This window comes from Solanum stenotomum, unplaced genomic scaffold (genome assembly GCF_019186545.1).
Source record: "Solanum stenotomum isolate F172 unplaced genomic scaffold, ASM1918654v1 scaffold17538, whole genome shotgun sequence".
Taxonomy (NCBI): Eukaryota; Viridiplantae; Streptophyta; class Magnoliopsida; order Solanales; family Solanaceae; genus Solanum; species Solanum stenotomum.
Window position 1 is genome coordinate 425,949 of NW_026024602.1, and position 26,354 is coordinate 452,302.

At 34.8% G+C, this 26,354-nt stretch overlaps 3 protein-coding genes across 4 annotated transcripts; 1 reads left to right on the forward strand and 2 right to left on the reverse strand.

Annotated features, from left to right (window-relative positions):
- Nucleotides 1–4,002: 4,002 nt before the first annotated feature.
- Nucleotides 4,003–12,627, reverse strand: LOC125850496 (transcription factor MYB3R-3-like). Of its 2 annotated transcripts, none has more exons than XM_049530344.1 (9): nucleotides 12,499–12,627; nucleotides 11,857–12,019; nucleotides 10,927–10,978; nucleotides 10,543–10,600; nucleotides 9,343–9,437; nucleotides 9,131–9,234; nucleotides 8,268–8,396; nucleotides 5,479–6,487; nucleotides 4,003–4,377 (listed from the first exon to the last, which is right to left on the reverse strand). In XM_049530344.1, the coding sequence occupies exons 2-9, from the start codon at nucleotides 12,000–12,002 to the stop codon at nucleotides 4,360–4,362; spliced, it is 1,611 nt and encodes a 536-aa protein (XP_049386301.1). In that variant the 5' UTR covers nucleotides 12,003–12,019; nucleotides 12,499–12,627; the 3' UTR covers nucleotides 4,003–4,359. The 2 variants fall into 2 exon arrangements, with proteins under 2 accessions (XP_049386301.1, XP_049386302.1); XM_049530345.1 differs by having other exon boundaries at nucleotides 4,004–4,377; nucleotides 12,379–12,512.
- A 3,788-nt stretch (nucleotides 12,628–16,415) lies between these two features.
- Nucleotides 16,416–22,547, forward strand: LOC125850521 (kinesin-like protein KIN-10C). Its single transcript, XM_049530378.1, has 14 exons — nucleotides 16,416–16,551; nucleotides 17,708–17,966; nucleotides 18,056–18,224; nucleotides 18,613–19,003; nucleotides 19,099–19,304; nucleotides 19,395–19,705; nucleotides 19,780–19,843; nucleotides 20,308–20,404; nucleotides 21,317–21,579; nucleotides 21,659–21,705; nucleotides 21,798–21,819; nucleotides 21,963–22,025; nucleotides 22,115–22,153; nucleotides 22,245–22,547. The coding sequence occupies exons 2-14, from the start codon at nucleotides 17,731–17,733 to the stop codon at nucleotides 22,287–22,289; spliced, it is 1,953 nt and encodes a 650-aa protein (XP_049386335.1). The 5' UTR covers nucleotides 16,416–16,551; nucleotides 17,708–17,730; the 3' UTR covers nucleotides 22,290–22,547.
- A 2,144-nt stretch (nucleotides 22,548–24,691) lies between these two features.
- On the reverse strand, nucleotides 24,692–26,148 carry LOC125850475 (metallothionein-like protein type 2 B). Its single transcript, XM_049530318.1, has 2 exons — nucleotides 26,024–26,148; nucleotides 24,692–24,936 (listed from the first exon to the last, which is right to left on the reverse strand). Exons 1-2 carry the CDS (start codon nucleotides 26,086–26,088, stop codon nucleotides 24,753–24,755), a joined length of 249 nt encoding a protein of 82 aa, XP_049386275.1. The 5' UTR covers nucleotides 26,089–26,148; the 3' UTR covers nucleotides 24,692–24,752.
- Nucleotides 26,149–26,354: the final 206 nt, after the last annotated feature.

The following is a 26,354-nucleotide window of genomic DNA, read 5'->3' on the forward strand; positions in this document are numbered from 1 at the left end:
GCCCATGAATTTGGCACCTTGGGGCACCCAAAAAAATTTTCTGAAAAAACTTTATGAGAACTTCCGTGGTAAGTTGGGAGAGCATTAAGTATAGTCCTGTTATTTTTATGGCATATTTTTACATTTACGAGCTAATTTTTAGCAATTATGTGACTTTATTAGTTTTTCGTGTGTATTAACCTATGAATTTGACGCCATTTGGACACTCGAAAATGTTTTCTGAAAAAACTTGAGGAGGACTTCCGTAATGAGTTGGGAGAACATTATGTATAGTCCCACCATTTTTAAGGCCTATTTTTACATTTACGAGCCAACTTTAAGGAATTACGTGACTTTCTTGGGTTTCGTGTGTATTAGTCCATGAATCAGGCATCTTGGAGCGCTCGAATTTTTTTCCAATTTTTTTACGAGGACCTCTGTAATGAAGTTGGGGGAACATTACCTATAATCCTGTCATTTTTTAAATCATATTTTCGTATTTACGAGCCAATTTTTAGAAATAACGCGATCATGTTGATTTTCGTTGTAATAGCCCATTGATCTAGTGCCTTGCAGGACCCAAATGTTTTTTCTAAAAAAAAACATTATGAGAACTTCCGTAATGAGTTGGAGAACATAACATACAGTTCACAATTTTTTAAGACATATTTTCACATTTACAAGCAAATTTTTGGAATTACGTAACTTTCTTAGTTTTTCATGTGTATTAGCCCATGAATCAGGCGTCTTAGGGCACCCAAAATGATATTATGAAAATTTTTTATAAGGACCTCCATAATGAATTTGAGGAGCATTACTTATTGTCCAGCTATTTTTAAGGCATATTTTTGCATTGACGAGTCAACTTTTTGGAATTATGTGACATTTTTGATTTTTTTGTGTGCATTAGCCTATGAATCTAACGTCTTGGGGCACTTGGAATTTTTTCTATAAAAACTTTGTGAGGACCCCGTAATGAGTATGTGGAGCATTACATATAGTCCACCATTTTGAATGCATATTTTCGTACAAGCCAACTTTTAGAAATTACGCGTATTTTTTGGTTTTTTCGTGTGTATTATTAGCCCATGGATCATGCATCTTGGAGCACCTAAATTTTTTTCGAAAAAAACTTTATGAGGACCTATGTAATGAATTAGGGAACCATCACGTATACTCACATCATTGTTCAACGCATATTTGTTTTATTTACAGGTCATTTTCTAGGATTAACTCAAATGCTTCAGTTTTTCGTGTATATTAGCCTATGGATATGGCTACCCGGAACATCCAAAAGATTTTTCTGAAAAAACTTTATGAGGACCATCACGTATACTCACACTATTTTTAACACATATTTTCGCATTTACAAGTCATTTTTTAGGAATAATCCAAATATCTTAATTTTTTGTGTCTATTAGCTCATGGATTTGGCTCCATGGAGCACCCAAAAATTTTGCTGAAAAAACTTTATAAGAACCTTCGTAATGAGTTCGGGTACCACACGTACTCACACTATTTTTAACACCTATTTTTGTATCTACCCTTCATTATTTAAGAATTGCTCAAATTTCTCAATTTTTCGTGTGTATTAGCACATGGATCTAGTTCCCTGGAGCAATCAAATTTTTTTTTTCTGAAAAAGTCTTATGAGGACCTTCGTGATGAGTTGGAGACCATCACGTATACTCACACCATTTTTTTAAAGCATAATTTTGCATTTACAAGCTGTTTTTTGGAAATTACCCAAATTTCTTAGTTTTTCGTGTGTATTAGCTCATGTATTAGCTCCCAAGGCACCCATGAGCAAATACAATTTCGTGTGTATTTTCCTGCTTCCGGCTTGCTTTTGGTCAAAATTTTCCATGAACATATGTTACAAGTTTATTAATGACGTGAGTTGGTCCCGAGGGGTGCATTTTCAAGTTTAATGGAGCCCCAAAGTAGGAAAAACAAGGTTTTACTGTTTTTCGTGTGCTATAGTCTATGAACTTTTGGTGAATCAGGATTTCAGCTTGTTTTTTGCTAAAAATTTTCATGGATGTCGTTACGATCTTATTAATGGCGTCAGTTGGTCCCTAGGGGAAAACATGCACATTTTCTAGTTCAAACAAACCAAAAGCAGGAAAAAAATCAGCTTTTATTGATTTTTGTGTGATATAGTCCATGAATTTTTGGTGATTTAGGATTTCGGCTTATTTTTTATCGAAATTTTCCATGAAAATCGGTTACAAACTTATTAATGCTGTGAGCTGGTCCCGAGGGGCAAAACAAGTGAATTTTCAAGTTCAAACAAGTCTCAAAGCAGGAAAAATCAGATTTTACCGATTTTCGTGTGCTATTATAGTCCATGAATTTTTGGTGATTTAAGATTTCGACTTATTTTTGGCCGAAATTTTTCATAGACGTCTGTTACGACCTTATTAATGGTGTGAGTTGGTCCCGAGGGGAAAACGAGTGCATTTTTCAAGTTCAAACGAGTCCAAAACAGAAAAAATCAGATTTTACCAATTTTTGTGTGCTATAGTCCATGATTTTTTGGTGATTCAGGACTTTGGCTTGTTTTTTGCTCGAAATTTTTTATGAACGTCCCTTACGACCTTATTAATGGGGGTGAGTTGGTCTCGAGGGGCAAACAAATATGTTTTCAAGTTCAAACGAGCCCCAAAATAGGAAAAATTAGATTTTACCCATTTTCGTGTGCTTATAGTCTATGGATTTTCAGTGATTCAGGATTCCAGCTTCTTTTTAACCGAAACTTTTTATGTACGTCCGTTACGACCTTATTAATGACATGAGTTGCTCACGAGGGGTAAACAATCGCATTTTCAAGTTCAATCGAGTCCCAATGCAGGAAAAACTAAATTTTATCGATTTATGTGTACTATAGTCCATATCCCATTGATCGTGTTTCCCAAAGCACCCATATTTTGTTTCTGAAAGATATATAAGTCGCCACTAAAAAGTCTGTTTTAGTGGCAATTATAATCGCCGCTAAAACAAATATAAGTCGCCACTAAAAGATTGTATTTGTGACAACTAAAGCCGCCGCTAAAACATATATTAGTGGCCACTAAAAGTCATTATTAGTGACAACTAAAGTCGCCGCTAAAACATATATAAGTCGCCACAAAAAGTCTATATTAGTGACAACTATAATCGCCACTAATACATATATAATTTGCCACTAAGAGTAATTATTAGTGACAACTACAATCGCCGCTAAAACATATATAAGTCGCCACTAAAAGTAATTATTAGTGACAACTAAAGTCGTCGCTATAATATATAAGTAGCCACTAAAAGTCATTATTAGTTACAACTAAAGTCGTCGCTATAACATATATAAGTTGCCAATAAAAGTAATTATTAGTGACAACTAAAGTCGCCGCTAAAACATATAAGTCGCCACTAAAGGTCTATATTAGTGACAACTAAATTCGCCGCTAAAACATATATTAGTCGCCACTAAAAGTATTATTAGTGACAACTAAAGTCGCCACTAAAAGTCTGTATTAGTGGCAACTTAAGCCGCCGCTAAAACATATATAAGTTGCCACAAAAAGTCAGTATTAGTGACAACTATAATCGCCACAAAACATATATAAGTCTCCACTAAAAGTCAGTATTAGTGACAACTATAATCACCGCTAAAACAAGTATAAGCCTTCTGTAATGAATTAGGGGAGCAGTACATATGGCGTTTGCTCATTTGATAATNAATATTGTATAAGATTTGAGAGAGAACTATATAATTTTCACATCTTGTGATGTTTTCACGTTTATAAGAAATTCAAATGATATGCCAAACACTCATATTGCATGGTCAAACGAGCCTTAAATATACTTTTTCAGAAGTGTTCTGGATAAAGTACTTCAAAAAAAAAACAGGTTTGACCTCCCAAAAGACTTTCCAAGTTACGCCTTTTCCAAATTTAGATGTTTTATGAAACATGTAAATAAGTTAAAAATACTTGTAAACTATCTTACCAAATACTTACTTTATAAATGGCATTGAACTATGATATACCACAGACAACTGATCTTATTAAGCAACTATTAGTCTATTTTCAATGTAGAACTATTGCAGACTTCTTTCAAGCTGTTCTGTACAAATCAATTGCAGCTTTAACCATTTCAACGGATAATGAAAAATCGCCTTTAACATCTACGAACAACCAATAGCCAATAACCTGAACATAACCGATGCAAGCTATGAGATCTTTGTACACCTAACAATTAACAAAACTGTATTTGGAAGATTGAGCCCTTCGACGTTTCAAGAGGGGTCTCAAATTCTTCTGACCATTACTGATTGCTTCTGAACCTCCATCCCATGGGACTTAGCAGCCACTATCAGAAATTGCAAGCATTCAGCATTTATTCCACCTTCTTATCCTAATCAATCAAAAGATCCAATTGTTAAAAAGGTCACATCCAAGAGTAAATAATATTTTTGCATTACACAAATAACTTGAAAATTTCTTATCGGAGATGCTCAAGTCTATAAGAATGTGAGGAAACATGGAAACCACAAGTCGGAAAACTCTGTTACTGCTGCCAATAGCTGAAGCAGCAATAGAGGATCTGAATGTGACGTCCTCAGACGTAAAAATAAAACTATGAGAATGTCCAGTGCTGCGTAAAGAAAGATTTGCTAAAAGTAATACCTCATTCACTTACTAGTCAGGTAAATAATACTCTCTAAGTTTGATTGTTTTCACGACTTCTTGTTTCGTATAGCATCTCAAGATAAAGATACTATATGATAATTTACCAAACTAGTTGTCAAGTGAACTATCATATTGGAAATGAAATGTGTTCAGATATATATAAAATAAAAGGTTGTGTTAAAAAGATGCATTTCAATTATTTCTAGTTCTCCATTCCTTAGTTATTTGGAACGCTTTGCTTTTCCCACAAAATTTTGATTTGAACTGCCTTTTTTTACCTGCATTGTAGGTAATCCCATCCATAAATTGTTCCAACACCATCCCTTTCTAAGTTACCGACCCAGAAAGAATGGTAAAATCATCCTTTAGAAGAGTTTGAATTCACCACACTGTTAACTCGCATTCTATCTGGTGAACACTAAAGCATGCAAGATACAGAAGAAATCACATTAGACAACGAAAAAACTGGCATCAATACAACCTAAGAACAACAAGCTTAGGCAACATGCCATGCATGTAGTTATTAACATCCCTCCCTATTCTTCTCAAACACTTGAAATGCATATTGATATCAAAAGTTTTACCCAATCAACTGACCGGAAGACAGATTCTTTACTCAAAGACAATTAGGGGCACTAAAATGTTGCAGAGGGAAAAATTTTTCATTTGGAAATGCATGATATTTACACACCACAGTGTAAAGAGAAAGAGGGACAGCCACCATGACAATTAATTTTCTCCACCCTCAGCCACCCAGCTCCCAACTCATCCAAAAACAAAGGGACAAAAAAAGAAAAGAGAAGAAAAAGGAAAAGATGTGACTTACTGTATCCTGTGAACAATCTTTGGCTGCATGTGATATCTCATTAACAGTTGAATCACTGAACCCATTACTTGTATCATGCTTCTCTTTGTTGAGTGCAAACTGAAGCTGCTTCTCCACAGACTTAAAGATAGATGTCCGTTTAGACCTTAATCGATATGGAGGAGAGGCATTAAATGCTTGACTGTTGTACAGACCACCATTGAAAGAATTTCTTGAAGAAACTCCATTATGCATGCTAGATTTGTGTGAGCTGTCATGTTGGATCTCGTCACACACATCAATTGGTTTTTCCTTACAGAGATCTCCATCTGACTTCCCCATTTTATTAGTTGGCGTTGAAAGTTCACCTTGAGTCTTTCTTTTCCTTAATATGGAAGGCGTATTTGGGAAGCTTCTAGCAGCAATTCTCAGTACAGATTCAGGAGTTTGTGCACATAGGCTACGGCCCTTTGTACTAGGTGGAGTGAAGAAACCATTCGGTGATGGGCTTGGACTTGCATCAGATTCACATTGTGCCCGGCAGATATTTAGAAGATCTGAATCCAGCGGAATACAGCTTTCTGACCTTGGTGGTTCATAGCATAACATACCACATGTAGGGATTTCACAAGGAAATGGTGCTTCAAAAACTTGTAATTGGCCTACTGCACTATCTATGTTCCATCCTTCATGCCTGTTTTCTGATTGAGTACTCGGTTTGATGTGTTGAATAGCATCTTCTTCTGGTGACTGAGATTCCAACCTGACGACTTCAGAATCAGTGGACTCAGTTTGAGGACCACCATTGGAAGCACTGATTTCTGCCACCTGCCATCCATTTTCTATTTTACATGTATCTGAAGTTCCTGATGAAGCTACTTCAGCTCCTTCTAATGTTTTATTTGACCAAACTAGCAACTCTTCAGCTTTAGCTGTTCCAGTAGCAGGTGGAAGATTTCCAGTAGCTACATAAAAGTCTAACTTCTTCTTCAAGGAGCTGTTCCAATGATTCTTGATACCATTATCAGTCCTGTATAAATTAGGCCCGGGAATGAGCAAGATTTGAAGTGAAGAGACATAGGGTACTATGAATTGATTCAACACTAGTGAATTCCTTTATAGGCTTATAATTGCAGTCACACAAAGTTTAGAGTTAACTTCAGTAGCTAGACAAAGTCAAGACCAGTCTTATTTTCTCTACTCGTTGGGACATAGACAACCCATGAAAAAGGTTATCCANCCCCGCACTACAACTTATTTCATTTTCAACCCACCCCGCATAATTTTTAATATTTTCTTTTCCTAGTTAAGTTTGATACTAGAAATAAAATTCATTTTTTCATTAAGTTATATTAACTTAATAGGATAATGACTTAAAAAAATATTTTTTAGAGGTCCACTGGAAACAGGTAAGAAATTGTATTATTTTTTATTGAATCATTTTCATTTACTATCTTGAAAATTTTATAGTAGCTTTAAAGGTATTATCTTAATAAGTAATGTTCTCTCACTCTTGTAACATGTAGAAAGATAAAATTAAGTTTGAACCCACATGAAATCACATATACCCGCGACTCGCCCCGCCCCACACAACCTTAAACCCGCTCCACCCCACATAGCCTTAAACCCACACCACCCCGCATCCACCCTTAAACCCACACCGCCCCACATCCACCCCGCCCTATTGTCATCCCTACTGATAGCCTTTTAAATGGCGGAAAAGTCTTGCTTTAACTTCATTAGCTAGCCATCTTAAGAGCCAAACTCAAGGCCAATGATATTTTCTCTACTCATTTGAACATAGACAACCCGTATAATCATTGGGGCAGACATAACTTAGATAAAAGTAATTTCCCATATAGCAGTAAAGTTAACAAGACATTACGTTCTTAGCTCTTGGTCCTCAGCCTTAACAACTAAAACTATCCTCTACCCTCTACTATAAATTAGATAAAAGTAATTTCCCATATAGCAGTAAAGTTAACAAGACATTACGTTCTTAGCCCTTGGTCCTCAGCCTTAACAACTAAAACTACCCTCTACCCTCTACAATCATTTAGCACAAGACTGATGATATGACATAGTTACATGAAGCCATGTGCTTTATAAACTTATAGATGAGGTCTTTGGAGTATGGCGGGGCCCCAAGTCACATTGGACAATTAGAAGCATCAGCCACTGTATTAATAAGCTTATTTCATTAGCTCTTTGATAGTGGCATCTTTTTCAGCCGAAAGGAAGAATAATTGGCCAGAAGCTTCCGATACAATCTTCAGGAACCTTTTGTACTCCCTCTATCCCAAAAGGACTACTAGTTCAAGAGTTTAAGGGTCAACCCTTGGACAATTAGAAGCATCAGCCACTGTCTTAATAAGCTTATTTCATTAGCTCTTTGATAGTGGCATTTTTTTCAGCCGAAAGTTAGAATAATTGACCAGAAGCTTCCGATACAATCTTCAGGAACCTTTGTACTCCCTCTATCCCAAAACGACTACTGGTTCAAGAGTTTAAGGGTCAACCCTTGTAATCTTTTGAGATGATTTCTCACATCAAGTGCTTGATCTTTGAAACAATTTTTTTACATATTACAAGCTATATAGAAGTGTACTATAAACCACACTTTTTAGAAGTTAAAAATATTTAGGAAACGTTGGACTAAACCATAGTCAAAGAATCTACTAACATATTACGGGATCGGGTAATTTTTAATCAGAATGCTTCAATATGGAAGCCATTCAGAGCTCTTCTCTTTATTCAACTGAATGAAAAAACTATCAAGTCTTCTCTTTAGATTATCTTTATGCTATTACCTTCCTGGCAGAACTTTAGCAATTTCAGCCCACTTGTTACCATGGATCCGATGAGCATCTATAAGCGCCCGTTCCTCCTCCAGAGTCCAAGCATCTTTTTTGATATTGGGATTCAAATGATTGTGCCATCTGATCAAATTAAAAGCAATAACCATTAACCCATAACAACCAACCAAATAGAAGGCTTTATTATCCGACAAACTGTTAGACAAACAAAGACAAGTGGCTAAAATTGAACTTGAGAACAAGGACATCACTATGAATCAGAGCCTCGTGAACACAAAGCACTTGTATCGGGAGTAAGATGGATAGACACGCACTACTAAAGCTATAGCACTTACAGCTAACAACAGAAGGGAAGTTGTCAGCAGATTAACTCTTACTAAGTTGGGTAATAAATCAACAGAAGGCAAAGCTGGTCGTAAAACAATTCATTAATACAAGAGCTTATTCAGTGGAATCATAGCAAAGACAGTGACATTACATGTGTATATATATATATTTAAACTGTTTCTGNAACTGTTAGACAAAAAAGGACAAGTGGCTAAAAATGAACTTGAGAACAAGGACATCACTATGAATCAGAGCCTCCTGAACACAAAGCACTTGTATCGGGAGTAAGATGGATAGACACGCACTACTGAAGCTATAGCACTTACAGCTAACAACAGAAGGGAAGTTGTCGGCAGATTAACTCTTACTAAGTTGGGCAATAAATCAACAGAAGGCAAAGCTGGTCGTAAAACAATTCTTTAATACAAGAGCTTATTCAGTGGAATCATAGCAAAGACAGTGGAATCATAGCAAAGACAGTGACATTACATGTGTATATATATATATATTTAAACTGTTTCTGATCCTACCTCTCACGACACTGCTTCCCTATTCGACCAGTCAATGATTTAGCTATGACAGACCATTTTATAGGCCCATACTTAGCAACCAGTTCAATGATCTTATCATCCTCCTGTTAACAAAAAGTCAAAAAGCATCAGGAATCATCCAGAGAGTCCAGGCACGATTCAGATTATCAGATTAACGCAGAGGGAAACTAAAGAGTAGAAAGCAAACAAACCTCCCGAGTCCAGGGTCCTTTAACAAGTTCTGGATTGATGACCTTCTGCCAGCGATGCAGACATTGCACTTCCGATCTATCCGGGAAGAACTCAGCTGCAAGTGAATCAATATTTGGCTAAATTTACATTTTCATATGAGTGGATAAAGTGTGTTACCCCATGAATTCGATAAGAATCTATCACATACAAGATGATAGCCACTTGGACTGACTTAAAAATTGGTCAAAAAAAGTTAAAAGACTTCAGAGATCAACAAAGTTAAAATCTATCCTTTGATACAAGGCTATAATTTCCTGCTACCAAGCACCCAAGAAACTAGGATTCAAATCCTAACAGAGACAAAAAACACTAGATGATTACTTCTCATCTAACTATGTCTTGGTGAACAGAGCAACCCAATACCTATGTTGATGGAAGGTAGCTGTAGCCGGATAAATCTAGGACTCTAGGTGTGTATAAGCCGACCTGAAAACTACCACTATGGAGTTTATTTTTATAAAATTCCAGCCAACAACTAGTAATCTAAGTTGAAAGAACATTAATATTCGGAAAATGGGTGCTTGGTAGCAGTTAGTTAATCCTCTTGTATTTTTCCTCGCCATTAACAGAGCTCCATCATAAAATGGTTGCACACTGCATATCCAAATTTTCCAAAAGAAAAGGTCCAAATTTAACCCTAAACTTTTGACTAGGGTTTGAAATCACCTTCAGATTGGAGCTTTATAAGGACCAAGGGAAATAATGAGACTTTTTCCTAAATGGCATGGTAAAACTAAACCAAAAGTTTAATGGAGGGCAAAGTTTCTGAATTTCAATTAGTACATGGGCAAATTTGACCCCTTTTCCCTATCCAAATTGCATAAACAAATACCTAGATCCAAGCAACCAAAACATATAAGTAATGATATGCATGAATATATTGACTTGGCATGTCATCAAAGATGCACTAAGAACATTATGGAACCCAGACATAAGTTCATATGGCAATATATTCATGACTAAGACCAAGCACTGATCAAGTGCATTGAATATCATCATCAAATAAGTCATATAGCAATATTTCCACATCAGACACCTATTCAATTCAAAGCATCTCGACATGTCAACGTGAACGAAGTTGCCTCCTTAGAAGCTAACACTTGCAGCACGATATTGTCCTATTTGTTATTGTTAGAAAAGAGCTAGCTAAGAGATAATACCTATTTTCTTCCAACATTTCCCTCTGTAAACTGAAACAGCCCTTTTCAAAGTATCATCCTGCGGCAAAGGAGATTTTATCTAATCAAAAGCTGAACTTTCTATTTAAAACAAAAGAAACAATTATAAAGAAATTCCAACTGGTATAGAATAACAATGATATTGAGGGAGTGAGGAATGTACAAGCATCAAGAATTGTACATTCACAACTCATTTTGCCAAAATCAAACTGTTCCAGTATTCTCCTTTTACTAGTAACAGCAAGTAGTATTCACAGTCGAAAACTTGAAAATTTATAAATCGCGATAACCTAGCTTAGGATTTTAAGTTATTGAGATATCTCGCAGAAGAGATTATTCATTAGAAATATAAAGAATTATTTTCACCTCCTCAGGAGTCCAACCACCCTTTGCTCGCCTTATTGGACCAGTGGTTCTCCTGCAAAATCCACACAAACAAAGCAGAAAGTGTAAAATTTTAAATTTCCATCCAGGACTTGAGAATTAGCACAAAATACATGATATCACAGAATCCCTATCATTGAGTAATTTGCTTCAAGTGATTGTCTGTCTGATTTGGCTGGGTTACAAGAGATAGTAGAAGGCGCAAACCACTTAGCTACTTTTGGATATTGTTGACCAGGACAATTTCAGTAATATTTCTACTAATAAGCTTGATAGTTAGGCAAAATTCAATCACTTTCTTATATCTCAAAAGTGGATTCCACTCAGTTTGCTCTTGTTCACAACATTCAACTATGCCTCCATTACAAATTCATTAGGGTTGGGGCTAATGAACTCTCTACATGCACCAGCTCTGTTCAAGTTCATTATTCAGAGGATTCATCATAGTTAAACACTTAAACTAGTTATTTAATGTTGATTGACAACCTACTGCAATCATCTTCCCTTATGCTCACGCGGACACTGTTAGATCTAATCTTATCCATAACTGATCTAAATTAAAGCATAAAAACAACAATTAACTATAATTAAACAACATGCATAGAGATACCATTTTGGAAGATCCCAAACTTTCAGCCGAAATACTAAAAGAAATAATCGTGAATTTTGCTATTGTTAAAACCAAATATGAACCCAACTTTACAAGGTGCAATTCTAGTTGTTACCCACCTAAACAAATTTATCTCCATTATGTTCAGCATAACTGATTCACTACTATATTTTCCTTACATTCTTGATTTTATCATGCTTTACTTGAGCGGAACCTTCATCACAAGGTAGGGTTACAATTGCATACAGCACACACCACCCTACCTAGCTAAACAAATTTAGCAAAGTAAGAAAAAAAATTACCTGTGAGTTGGTGATGCAGGGGTTGGGCTAGATACTGCTGGTGACCTTAAAGTAACACTACCACTATTTTCAGAAACTGACGAACTCGAAGCAGCAGCTGATTGCTTATTCTCAGTACAGCACTCTTCTACTTTCAATTCATCCATTTTCCTCTTACCATAACCTTTACAATAACCAATTGAATCCAATAATCAGCAAACCAATAAAAAAAACCTTCAACAAATTCGAAGAAAACAAATACCCAACTAAGTAAAACTCCTAATAATCCCAATAAGTAACTTCGCAATACAATTACTTGGAATCAAACAATCCCAGATCCCACAACCCCATCTTCGTATCAAATTAAAAACAACCCAATCCCAAAACTCAACACCCATCAAAAAAATAACCAAAACCCAATTCAAATTAACCAAAATCAAGTTGAATTAAATGAAATCAAAGCTAAAATTGATCACAAACTAGCATAGATGCATAAAAAAGCAAACTTTTCACGAAATTTCAAGAATTCAACAGTAAACAAACCTCAAATTAGCAGAAAAATGACAAAAAAATCAGCTAAAATTCATCGAAGATCGAACCCTTTGAACCCCAAAAAGAAAAAAAAAATCTTAAAGAGTTGCTAGTGAGAGAAATTGAGAAAACCTTTGCCCGTTGAATGACACAAAAAGTAAATATTATAAAAAAATAAATTGTTTTTTTGTACATAACGAATATATGGAGAAAGGTAATTGACGGCGCCGTTAATTTGTCTTTAAGTTTTTGTGCTGTTGGAGATGGAAAGGCTGTGAAAGTGGTTAACGGCGTTAACGGTTTTATTGAGGGTACGTTAGGAGACAAAAGTTTGAACATCAAACGGCACACTTTGAGGGATTAAAAAATGTGGTGTTTACCCTTCCCGGGCAATTCTTGACCGTTAGATTAGAAATGAGTGGTGGAGATTTAGCGGAATATGGCTTTATAGATTCAGGAAAAATATACCCCTGAACTATCGTAAATGGTATGCAGATAACTTTTGTCATACTTTTGAGACATTGGTGCCCCTTCCATCCAAAAACTAGAGCATATACGCCCTTCACTCTAACGAAAGACTGAATAGGGACACGTGGCGCAATCTTATCCATCGATATGATATTTAATAAATGTCAGGTCGGTGGATAAGATTATGAATGTTTGTTAGTATAAATGATATATATGCTCTAGTTTTTGGACAACAGGGGCACCAATGTCCCAAAAATATGACGGAGGGTATCTGCATACCATTTACGATAGTTCAGAGGTATATTTGTCTTTATTCCCATTTTAAAAGCACTCATCTACTTGATTAATTAAATTTAGATACACCTTCGATACTCCTGATCTGCCATATGACATAGTAAGTGGTCTCAGACTTTTGTAGGAGCATGAGCCTTCTTAATAAAAAATTGAGAAAAATGTTGAAAACACTTCTAAATTTGATGAGAATTTAAGGGTGTACTTCATTGATATTGTAGGATCGGGGGTGTATTAAAGTTTAGTTAGTCAAGTAAATAGATGTTTTTAAAGTTATCATCAATAGTTTGAGAATGAAACAAATTATTCACGCCAAATTTAAAAGTGTTTTTAATACCTCTTCTATATAAATTACTCCAAAATCATAAGTTGATCGTCACAATTTGTGAATTTTAGCTTATGAACACTTTTATTTGACCAAATATTGTGCTACTTTTCCCCATTCTAATTCATAATATTTTTCTCATAACAAAATGCCTATATTCCCCTTCAGTTTATTTGAGCGTATTTTAATCAACAAAAAAATAACTTATCAACATTTTTTTTTTATTAAACACATCAATTGTCTATTACCAGTTTTAACACTTATATTGAAGTATTATTACTATAACTATAATATACTCAATGCAATTCTATAAGTGAGTTTTAAAAAAGGGAAAATACATAAAAAAACCTCTGAACTTGACACGAAAACTTACTTTAGTACTTAAATTTTACGGGTAACTATTTACCCCCCTTAACATATTTGAAGTGAATTAATATCACCCTAAAAATATAATACCAGTCTCAAGTTGGCAAGTGTATTACACACGCGCCACGTCATTGACACATTAGAACCACATAAGCGTCACATCATAGCCACATTGGAAATTCTCTAAAATTTGATTTTTGATTTTTTAAATTCATTTCTTTCTTTCCATTTCAGAATATTTAAATACTAGTTAATCTTTACTCCCTCCGTCCCTATTTACTTGTCCATATTTCCTTTTTTGGTTGTCCCTATTTAGTTGTCCATTTTGACAAATCAAGAAAAGACAATAAATTTTTTCCTATTATACCCTTATTTATACTTCTTGAAAATTGTAAAAGTGTATGTTGTTTCCCTCCAATTTATTTCACTTGAATTCAAAGAAGTGGTTGTAATTTTGAAGTGACAAGTTGTCATAAGGGTAAAATTGTAACTTCACTGTGCTAATCATTGTTGCCTTAATCTGTGTGTCATTTCTAAAGTGGACAACTAAAAAGGGACGGAGGGAGTAGTTCTTAATTAGTTTAAGAAATATTAAAATCATTAGCAGTGATTTTTTTCAATACTCAACGTCATTTACTGCCATGTCGATTGTCGGTGTTCTACATTTTTTTTAATTTTATATACTAATCAAGGTCTAATTCTTAACTAATTCAAGAAAAAATACATTTATTTGTAGTGAATTTTTTTTTTTCTAAAAAAAACTTTCTCTACCCATTGCTTCAATCGCCATTGCCAACCATTAACATTATAGATCGGTTAACAAAACCTCATCTTCTTTATGCCAAAGTCTTTCTTTTTCAAACAACTTCATAATTTTTTAAGAAAGATCAAATCTCCAAAGTAAAGAGTAAAAAAATTATGTGGGTCTTGAATGTGATTCTTTTTGTTTATGTGTTTAACGAGAAAATGTACTTTGAATGTAGAGTTTGAAGAAGGAGAAAGAGGATGAGGTGAGGTGGGGTGGGGTGGGGATAGGGTGGTGGGGAGTTTGAGGAAGAAAAGACAAGCAGGTAAAGGGGGTAGGTGGGGTTTTGAGAAAGCGGGGTGGGTGGTTTGAAGAAGAAGAAGAATGGGGTGGGTGGATTTCTTCTTTTTTTTTCATTATATATATAAAGTGGGACCATTACTTTTTAAAAAAAATAACTTAACGCGCTTTAAAAAAAAATTCTTTTCTTTTTTTGCCACGTCATCCGTTAGGATGGTATTAAATTCACGCGAAATGAGATAAGGGGGTAAATAATTACCCGTAAACTTTAAGTATTAAAGTAAATTTTCGTGTCAAGTTCAGAGGGGTTTTTATGTATTTTCCCTTTAAGAAAGTGTAATGTGTACACATGTCTTATGTAGCAAAACTATTTTTACTCAAAACACAATTGCTTATTTGTGTAATCAATTTTAGGATTTAAAGCTTATAGACTATTTACTATATTAGTTAATCCAAACATACCTTTTATTAAGAAAAAGAAGTATTTAATATAATTTTTACTTAAAATTAAATAAACAAAAAGATTTATGTTTTAGAATCTATTTTCAATAAATATAATTTAATTTGTTTGTGATGAAAAAGTCTTAGCTGTTTATCCGTCTCTCAAGGAAGAAAATTTAAAAGCATTTATTAATGTTAGGTTCGTATTTCTTTTGCTAAAGGAGTAATAAATTCACGTGGGCAGAAATATTTCAATACAAGAGATCGCCAAATAATGTTTTATATCATACTTAGATTTCTTGCTTAATGAATTACAAATGAGTGATCTCATATATACACTCGTCACCTAGTGTATAAATAGTATTTTCTTTGTCCCAATTTATGTAAAACGGTTTGAATTTTGAGACTTGTTTGAATCTCAAAAATTCAAAAGATGCCACATAAATTAGGACGAGTCCCTCATTCTCTAGATTTCTCCACAAGTCTAGATTCTTCCATGACCTTTTTTGGGGAGTTTTCCTAGCAAATCAACAATGATTTATAGTCTTCCTAAGGAAAACCTTCCATATCTTTAGAATATTTCACCAAGTGCTAGGATCCTACACATATTAGCCTCATGCGTGACAAAATATGCGTCAAATGGGAGTGTTTTGAACCTAGACTTGCCCTAACTCACACTTCTTGAAACTCACATACAGCTTGACGTGGTACAAAAGCAAGCAAAACCAGATGTTGATGCACCCCTTAGCTAGGTACCATGTTCATCAAAACTAAGTAATCTCAACAACAATAACATTCCAGTGAAATTCCCACTGGTGGGGTGTGTACGATGACCTTACTCTACCTAGTGGAGGTAGTAAACCCAGTATTTGTAATGCAGAGCATAAATATACATGTGAAACCTCACTAGCATTTCAGCAAATCTATATGCGAACCCATAATTTAAAAGTACAATGATTTCAGTGTTAAAAACCTTAAAGGTCGAAACTAAACGAGTCCATAAAATTGGCTATTGAGTGCAATTGCTAAAGATGAAAGCTTTATGGGTTGGGGCTGGGCCATGCAAACCCATACCCAAAGGCAAAAGGCCCAAACACTTCAATTCAAAAAAAAGTTCAAAACCCGAAACCGCCATTTGAGAATTTGAAACTGCACTAATCTCTTTGGAACTCATCTCTCTCACATACACACAAAGTGTACAAAAGGGAAAAATAATCTTGAATTTTGGAGTGTGATCTACAAGCTTAAGGTTCGTAAATCTTCAAACATAATCCATTGATTTTTTGGTGTTTTTTTTTTGGGTTTTTTCGGGGACGTGGAAGGGGATTACAAGGAGGGGGGATCGAAATCTCGGGAATCAGGTAGTTAATCAACTAAACTACTAAGATTCTCGTGATTTTGATGTTTCTTAGTCTATTTTTGGTTTCAATTTTGTGATTAATATTATTTTTTTTTAAATCTTGGTCATTCTTACTCTATATTTGATTATTCTTATGGGAGAAGAACTGGATTTACTGTCTGCTCAGAGAGTGATTTGTTTATTTAAAGGATTTAAATTGTATTATCACATACTCTATTAGTTTAAAAGTAAAATGTTGTGAATTGAACTTGAACCTTAATGTAAATGGATGGCTAAGATAGGAATTTGGTACAATGTTGATTAAAGGGAACATTTTGAGCTCAATTTTTTGTAGAATAGTTAAAAATCCAAACTTTCTGAGGTTTTTAAATTGATTTTAAAATTATTTCACATTCTAGGGTAGGTTGTGCCACACGGGGATTAGGGTAGTAGGTTAGCAGGTAGTAGAGTTGTCTAGCTAATCCCTTCATATTCGTAGTATTACTCTTATAGTTTCTTGTCCTTCTATTTTTGTTACTCTATGTTGGCTTGTTGTACTTCGATTATTGTATTATTGGTTTGTTATGAGTTCACCTCCGTTATTTCTTTTTCTGGATTGCTTTGGTTTTTTTTCCTTGAGTCGGGGTCTATCGAGAATGACCTCTCTACTTTTGAGGTAAGGGTAAGGTCTAGGTATTCTCTACCGTCCTCCAGAACTCACTTTGTGAGACTACACCGGAGACATTGTTGTTGTTGTAATTCTTGGGTAGGTGTTTGACTAATTTCAGATAGACAAGATACATAAATAAAGATTAAAAGGAAAAAGGAAGTATCCCATTATGGTGAAGTATTCATAAAACAAGTCAAACTTTAAATTGATTTATGCTCTCAGTTGAAACTTTTTTGTGATCCTTCCAGAAGTAGATGAGTTGTTCCATAAAAAGAAGAAACACTTGTTCAAAAGATTAATCTGGCATGCTGTTTATTGAAAAAGACAGTACTTTGTTTAGCAAGACTACATTTTTAAATGCTAATGTTATTTATTTTATTGTTGTTAAATAAACAGGTTCTGTTGTCCCTGACATTAATATGCAAATGAATGGTCTTAAAGCCTGTCAAACAGAAAACTTGCCAACCCCTGGAAGAGTGCAGCAGTTAGAATCCGCTGTGGTCACAAAAGTTAGAGTAATTGTTAGAGTTCGCCCTTTTCTTCCTCGAGAAATCAACTCGATAGATGGAAACCCAATCTCTTGTGTCTCTGTTCTCAACTCAGAATGTGAGCCTTCTGAGGATGTCACAGTTCATCTCAAAGATCATGAAACTAGGTAAGTTTTTTCTCAATTGTTGGCATGTGTTAAGATTAAATCTGTCTTACTACAACCTCATCCTGGGAACCTTTTGTTTTTGACTTTAGTCGTAATGAATGCTACAAGTTGGATGCATTTTTCGGTCAAGAAGATAACAATATAAGCCAAATATTTGGCAAAGAAGTCAGTCCTTTGATCCCCGGGATATTAGAAGGTTGCAATGTAACAATATTTGCTTATGGTGCTACAGGGAGTGGCAAAACATACACCATGCAGGTATGTTTTATTTGTCTACATAACACAACTTGGTCCATCACTCCTGCAAGTGGACTAGATGCTAAAATATACTCGTGGAGTAGGAGATATATATAGAGTTATAAGTTATAACAAACCTACTCAATGTTTCTTTTCAAGTCTTTTGCTGCTCTATAACTTCTATAGCATCGATCCACGATTGAGCAAAGGACATATCAGACTATTCAGATTGATACCATGCATATGCTTATCCCATATATGCAGCCGTTGGTCCTAATCTAGAACTTCTCTATTTGACCTCTTCAGAGATATGTATTTGAAGTATAATATAGTTCCCTTCAGGCCTTCCTAAATCCTAATTCTTGGATGTACCTGTGAATTGTTTTGATAAACCTTGTTGCTGATGCAGGGAACTGAAAACCTCCCTGGTCTAGTCCCACTTGCAATGTCCTCTATTCTCTCAAAGAGTCAGGGGAAAAGTACCGTAGCAATATCATACTATGAAATTTACATGGATAGGTGCTATGATCTACTTGAACTTAAGGAGAAAGAAATTTTCATATTGGACGACAAAGATGGGCAGATTCATCTCAAAGGACTTGCACAAGTTGCTGTCAGTTCAACGTCAGAGTTTCAAGAAGCATTTTCTTGTGCGGTTCAGAGGAGAAAAGTTGCACATACGGGTGTTAATGATGTCTCTAGCAGGAGCCATGCTGTGCTCACGGTTTATGTTTCTACTCCAAGTTGTGATGATACTGGAAATGTCATTACTGGGAAGTTGAACCTTATTGACTTGGCAGGTCTTAAAAATTTACTAAATCTAACCATGAATTGTTTTAAAAATATTGAACTGAAAAGTTAATCACATATTGTAACTCAAATGTCACTGAATTAGGTAACGAAGACAATAGAAGGACTTGCAACACTGGAATTCGTCTACAAGAGAGTGCAAAGATCAACCAGTCCTTATTTGCACTATCAAATGTCATTTATGCACTGAACAACAACCAACCACGAATTCCCTATAGAGAAAGCAAATTGACAAGGGTATTGCAAGACTCTCTTGGAGGAACAAGCCGTGCTTTAATGGTCGCTTGCTTGGTAGGATGTTGTATATATCATCTCTTGCCTTTGAGTATCATGAATGCCGCACTGCTCTTAACATTGTCAATTCTTTTCATTTGTTCATAGAACCCTGGAGAGTACCAAGAATCTCTTCATACAGTTAGTTTAGCAGCCAGGTCAAGACATATATCCAATTTTGTTGCCTCAGCACAAAAAGGAGATACTCCAAAGGTCAAAATCGACATGGAGGCAAAGCTTCGAGCATGGCTAGAATCTAAAGGCAAGACAAAAAGTACTCAGAGAATTGGGGCATTTGATTCACCATTTACTAGCAAAACTCCAAATTCCATATGCTCAACCAGAAAGCTAGGTTTGTTTGGGAGCTCTTGTAAGCAAAAATCTATCAGTAATCAAGGAGCTTCAAGCATAAAAAAGAGGTAAGAGACTACTCTATAATCTTGCTGTATTTACCTACCTTTGATTTTGATGATTGCTTAACTATGTTGTACAGGGACCCAGATGGAGCTTGTAGAAATTTATTTAAAAATGGACATCGAGCGAACTTAGTAGCAGAGGTAAAAAACAAAATGAGAACTTAATTTCTCTCTAGCTTGTTTTGAATTTATGATGCCCACTCTGTCTTAAATTGAATAAACCCATTGACAGACTTGATTCATGGGAGGTCTTTTGTTAAATTTCTTAGCTACTGTATATGTGATGTGATTCCATTTCTTTGAATGAAGATGAACTAGTAACCAGTAAACGTAACTGTCTCAACTCCACTTTGAGTTGATGTAATGTCTGATAGCTTGATAAGTTCTCAAAGAAAACAACAATTCCTCAATTTTTGTCATCTTTATCACAAAGAAAATCACTCAGTTATTGTGTGAGAACTGATAATTAACAACTAAGAAGAATTTTGATGTAAAACTTTTTGAAAGGACAACAGAACAATTTGATCACACTTTCATTATAGCAGAATTGGATTTGATTGATAAATCTTATTAAGTTGGATTTCTGCATTAATGTGCAAATGCAGGTTCGGGACCTTGCTGATACTGGTGGACAAAGAGAAGAGAAGAAATTTGAGGTTTTCGCTGAAAGGGTTGTGCCTGATTCTAATACAGCGGTGCATGGTAAATGACCATTATAATAACCACATCTCAGTATTTACAGTCTGCTACATGTATTCTTCATCCCAATTCTATATAACTGACTCATATTAAGCTACAAGCATGTGACTTTCTAATTATATATGTGCCAAAGCTAGTTCTAGTGTTCTCCTCCATCTATTCCTCCCAGAGAGTGTATAGTATAGTGTCTTATGGGCCTATGGCTATTCTACCTCAATTCATATGAAGCTGCAGCAACAAGACCATATTTCAATGATGAATGTGCCAAACTAGTTCCGTACTTTTCTATCAATGTTCTCATAGAGAGTGGTTGAGTAGCTACTTCACATAGGTTTATTAGCAAACTTTGACCGATTATACCTAAAACATTTGATTTACTTGACCATGACTTATTTTCACGATATTAGGTGCCCTTTTGAGTTTCTTGCTTTTTCATATATAAGATTGCACATTCCTTTGTATGACTTGTTATAATCAAATTCTCATTTTTCTTGAACTTGCTCGTCCTTTATAAACCAGCATCTGTTCATGGATGGCACAATCCTAGGCAGCCCATTTCACAAAGATTTTAATTAGTCGAACCCACTGAGCTCCTGGTGTGCTTGCCCCCCCCCCCCCTTCAAGTAGTTTAAGGGTCACACTCATATTTGTGTTCTTTCACATACATGAGGCATTTGTACTACTATTACATCATGTATTTGAAGCATGCCTACTCCCATAACCCATTTAGACTAATGTCTAAATCTTGTCATTTGCATATGTAACTTAGTTGGAGTTTATTTGTTTAATTATCCCTTTTTACAGATAACTGTGAAAATTCGTAGTTAAAACTTTTTCAATATATAAATATAAAACATCTTGCTTACAGGCAGTCAAATAAACTTTGAAGATTTTTGTCTGTTTGGTCTTGTGTAGATGAACAAACCAATGCAGAGGAGAAAGTGACCATGGTTGATTGTTTGAACTCCCTTAAAGCATGTGAGGTTACCCCTAGGAAGGTCCTTTCTCCCATCAACTCCAACGTAAACAATGAGAACTTGTCCACGAAGGATCAAATACACCTTATCTGCAATCAGCAGACTCGTATGTCATCCTTTGCTTTAAGCAGTTTTGATGAGAACATAGCAGCGTTAGGAACTCCACTTGATAAATTTGGTGCACGAAGTTCTAACTTAAAGGTGAGCAGGGAATCCTTTTGTCATTATATTCTGATTGTTTAGCATTTCTGTTTATAATAATTCTTTGTTGAGTATACAGAACTCTCTTGTCCAAGAATACATTGAGTTACTGAACACAGCTAGCAAGTGAGTGTTTTTTGTCTTCATTTCCCTTTTATTTTTTCTATTTCTTCTTTCTGCATCGAGGCTTAACTTTGTTTTGTGCTACATTGTGTTAGGGAGGAACTCATGGCCATAAAGGTATGTTATTAGTCTCTTCACACAATTCTAACATTCTCAGTCACTATACCAACAATAAGTTTTGGCTCCATTTTTGCATGACATTAACATCATCATCGCTTATACTAGCTGTGATCTCTTATTGCATCTTTCATATCATTCAGGGAATTGGACAAAAGATGGCTGAATACATTACTGATCTAAGGGAAACAAGCCCCGTGAAATCAGTAAGAAACTCTTTTTAAGGTATCTGATGTTAAAGATTCTTGATTTGTGACTGCATAAAAAACTAAGCCTACTTGTCTGGTTCGTGCAGCTAGATGACTTGGAGAAGGTTGGATTGACATCAAAACAGGTAATTCTACGCGATGACCTGCATTTCTATTCTACTCCTTATTCTTGTGTCTGTAATAAATGCAGTATTCTTATAGAGTATTTGTCTATAGGTACATAACTTATTCAGGTGGGCAGCAAGAGGAGTATTGGGATGAAAGACTTCTCTGCAACATCTTGTTGTTTGTAGGATCATGTAGAAGAAAGATTGTGTTTCTGGCTAGAATTTTAATTTATCTTGTACTATTATTCATGAGTAGTTGGATTTGAGGGCTTGTGTTAATTACCTCATAATACTAAGTCTCAGACTAGAGTTAGACAAAGATTTACCTTCCTTTCTCCTCAAATGGCTTGTATCATTGTACCAATTCCAACCATAAATATTTCAGCATTTTCATAGTTATATCTCTTGGGTATTATTTTTGTTGGATAGCTTTTTCCTATCGTGAAATTTCCTAACAAAGGTATCATAGTATTGCTCCTCCTGAAGGCTGATTTGTTTAGTTAGACGTGTTATCTTTGTTATATTCGTCTTTGCTGCTGCCTCGATACAATTGTGACTATCCTTTCTCTTCTTTTACGTGCAATGAGTCCAACATGGATATGGTAAGTGAAATCCCAAAAGAAAAATGGAGAATGGAATCAAACTCAACACAGTTCGGAGAGCACTTTTAGTTGCGCTGGTGAATGAAAGCTCCCCTATCAATCAAGAAGGAAGCGACTCTTCCCTACTTCTCCTCAAAAATAAGTAAAAATAGAATATAAACAAAAAGTTGTCATAATCAATAATTCGTTTGTTCTTGATAATTTGTTGATTTATCATATCCATATTTTCTTCTTTGAATTGCTTTACTTAAAAGAGTCACGAACACTCAACCTTCTCCAAACCCAACCAATGGAATTTACACATTTGCAACACTCTATACTCTGATCCCACCCAATGGAATTTACACATTTGTAAACACACTTCCTTCTCCGAGCCCACCCAATGGAATTTACACATTTGCGTATGCTTTATGCTCTCCAATATCAAGACTTAAAAAATTTACTATAGTTTTTCAGCCTAGAGTGTAGGGATGTACAAAATCGAACCAAATCGCAAATTGAGTCAAACCGAACAAAAAACCCGATTAGTGGTTTGGTTTGACTTGATTTGGTATTGGAAAAAAAAGCCCGACTATATGTGGGTTGGTTTGATTTTAACTAAAAAAAACCAATTCGAGACCAAACCAACCCGACATTATATATGTAATTTTAAAATTTTTTTTATACATAAAAATATTTACATTGATATAATTTTAAAATATTTCTTATACTATNNTGTAGGGATGTACAAAATCGAACCAAACCGCAAATCGAGTCAAACCGAAAAAAAACCCGACTAGTGGTTTGGTTTGACTTGGTTTGGTATTGAAAAAAAAACACCCGACTATATTTGGGTTGGTTTGGTTTTAACTAAAAAAAACCAATTCGAGACAAAACCAACCCGACATTATATATGTAATTTTAAAATTTTATTTTATACGTAAATATATTTACATTGATATAATTTTAAAATATTTCTTATACTATTTCATAGTTTTTATCTTTTAATATATTATTTCAAGTTTAAAACTTAGAGTTCGGAATGGTCCAATAAAGATTATAGTTCATGGATGTTGATAATTATAATAAAACTTAAATCAAAATCAAATTAATACTAATGCAAAAAGAAAATCAATTTAACACTAAGAATGACAATAACATTTGGTTTAGACAATTAAAATACATAATCTAATTTTAATTTTCCTTAAATATTTAGTAGTGTAACTAATACTTATTAAACTTATTTTAATATGATTTAGTACTTTTAAATTATGATTATTTTCATTATGACTTTGCAATATTTATTTTATATGATGATTTCATTATTATTTTTTATTGAATATTTTAGTGTCATCACTCATCTCATATTTTGTATTATTTTCTTAAGAAACATATTAGATAATTGTATTTTAATTGGACTAAAAAAATATTTGGAGAACAAGTTAATTATATATTTGTATGCAAACTTTACCAAAAAAATCTAAAAATCTGAAAAAATTCGAGGTTTATTAGTTTAATTAGATTTATAAATTTAAAAATTCAACACGATGATTTGATTTGATATTTGAAAAACCCGAAACCAACCCAAGGTTGAAAAACCCAAAAAAATCCAAATTTTATTAGTTTGGTTTGATTTATAAATTAAATTTTTTTACACAAATGATTTGATTTGATATTTGAAAAACCCGAACCAACCCGGTCATGTACACCCCTACTAGAGTTTATCATAAACACACACAAAAAGGAGGAAACATTAACAAGGAAGTACTTAAATTAGTTGAAACCACAACACATTTCCAAACTTAGATGCTAAAATTACCAGATGCAGAGATGCTCATGTTACACAAACCATTTTACTGGTTACTTATACACTCCATTACTATATTTCTTATTACAGGGAAAAAAAGAACACATATTTTTTCCCTGTTTCAACAGACAGACACTAAAACACTAGACAGACGGACATTTTTCAACTATTTTCTTCAGCCATAAGAGGCTAACACCATGATCTCTGCTCTGTTTTAACTATAGTTTGTTCACTTAGAACAAGTGCAAGGGTTGCACTTGCAGTCAGATCCACATTTGCAGCCATTCTCAGCAACAGGGGATTCACCCATCTCCATGGCGCCGAAGCTTGTCTTCTCAGGTCCCACCCCAAGCACCAAAGTCTCGGTGGTTGTGATGCTTTCGGTGTAGCTCATGTCTGGGTACATCTTGCATCTACAACACCAAAATCCACCACAAATACAAAAAAATAAGAAACTTATTGATACCCCTCAAAACATCAAACAAGAGAAAGCCTAATCAGGGGCGAAGCTAAGTGAGGTTCGTGGATTCGGACCCTAGCTTGTTCGTAGCTTTTTCGTAGACCCTATATTTATAATAGAAAATTAAGTAATAACTTATGAAACTAACAAAACAGATTGACAGTTAAATGGTAAGGAAATTTAGAACTCCAAACTCCTAATACCGATTCTGCCTACTCAAAGTAAAGGAGAGCCAAAACCCCAAAAAAGGAACTTTGTTGGGCAACACACATACGAAAAAGGAACTTGTCACCGCAGGCGGACCTACATAGAGTTCTCTAGGTGCTTGAGACTAATTAACCTCGTCTCGAAATATATATATAATATAAAAATTAAAAGGTATTTATATAAATATAAAATTAACATAGAGCACCCAATGAATAGACTCATTGGCTCTTGAGTTAGTGCTTAAGGCTCTTTTAGTGTTGTTGATCCTGAGTTTGAATCTCACTTATAACATGTCTTTTTTTATAATTTTGACTCCACCCAGAGCTCTTTTAATGAGTCTTTTTTATATTTTTGACTCCGCTATTCTCAGAGCACTCACAACCATAAAATCCCAGATCCACTGTTGCTTGTCACCAATCCCTCAAACTATTTTTGTGATCCCACAATTTCCCATCAAAATTCAATTTTACATCAATCCATGCATGGATCATTCAGAACACGATAAATGGGATCAGAATTTCCTTGTGTAAAATTTTGATAAAAAGTACATAAACAAAAAACCGAGAAATCACACAACAAATCTCCGATTAAAAAATTCACTCCTTACACACAAAACGCATCCATGCATGGATGACGGATCACAACAAAAACAGAAAAAGTTCAAGCTAATTATAAAACAAAAAATCTTTAGAGTGCTTTTTCCTCTCGCCTTTACACAGCGCAAATTCATTCAAATTAATCAACACCCCATACAGATATCAAACACCAGACGAGAAATAAAAAAAAAAATTAGTACTATAACATTAAAAAAGGAAGAAGAAAAAGGGATTTACCCTCCACAGCCGCTGCCGCACTTGCAGGCAGATCCACAGCCACAGTTTCCTCCACAGCAAGACATGATTGATCTGAGATTTAAAATTGAGAAATCAAATGTGGATTGATTGACGTAAAATGAGTGATTGGGGAAGAAGAACCATGAGTGTCTATTTATAGTGAAATGGAGATGGAGGAAGGGGTGATATCGACCGTACACGTGTCATGATCGTATGGGAATATGTTATCCTTGTAAGTCGGTCCATACATGATCTTAATTTCCTCCACGTATCTGTCCTTTTCTGTTATCATAATCTGTTCCCTATCATCACAATTACCATTCGTAACGCT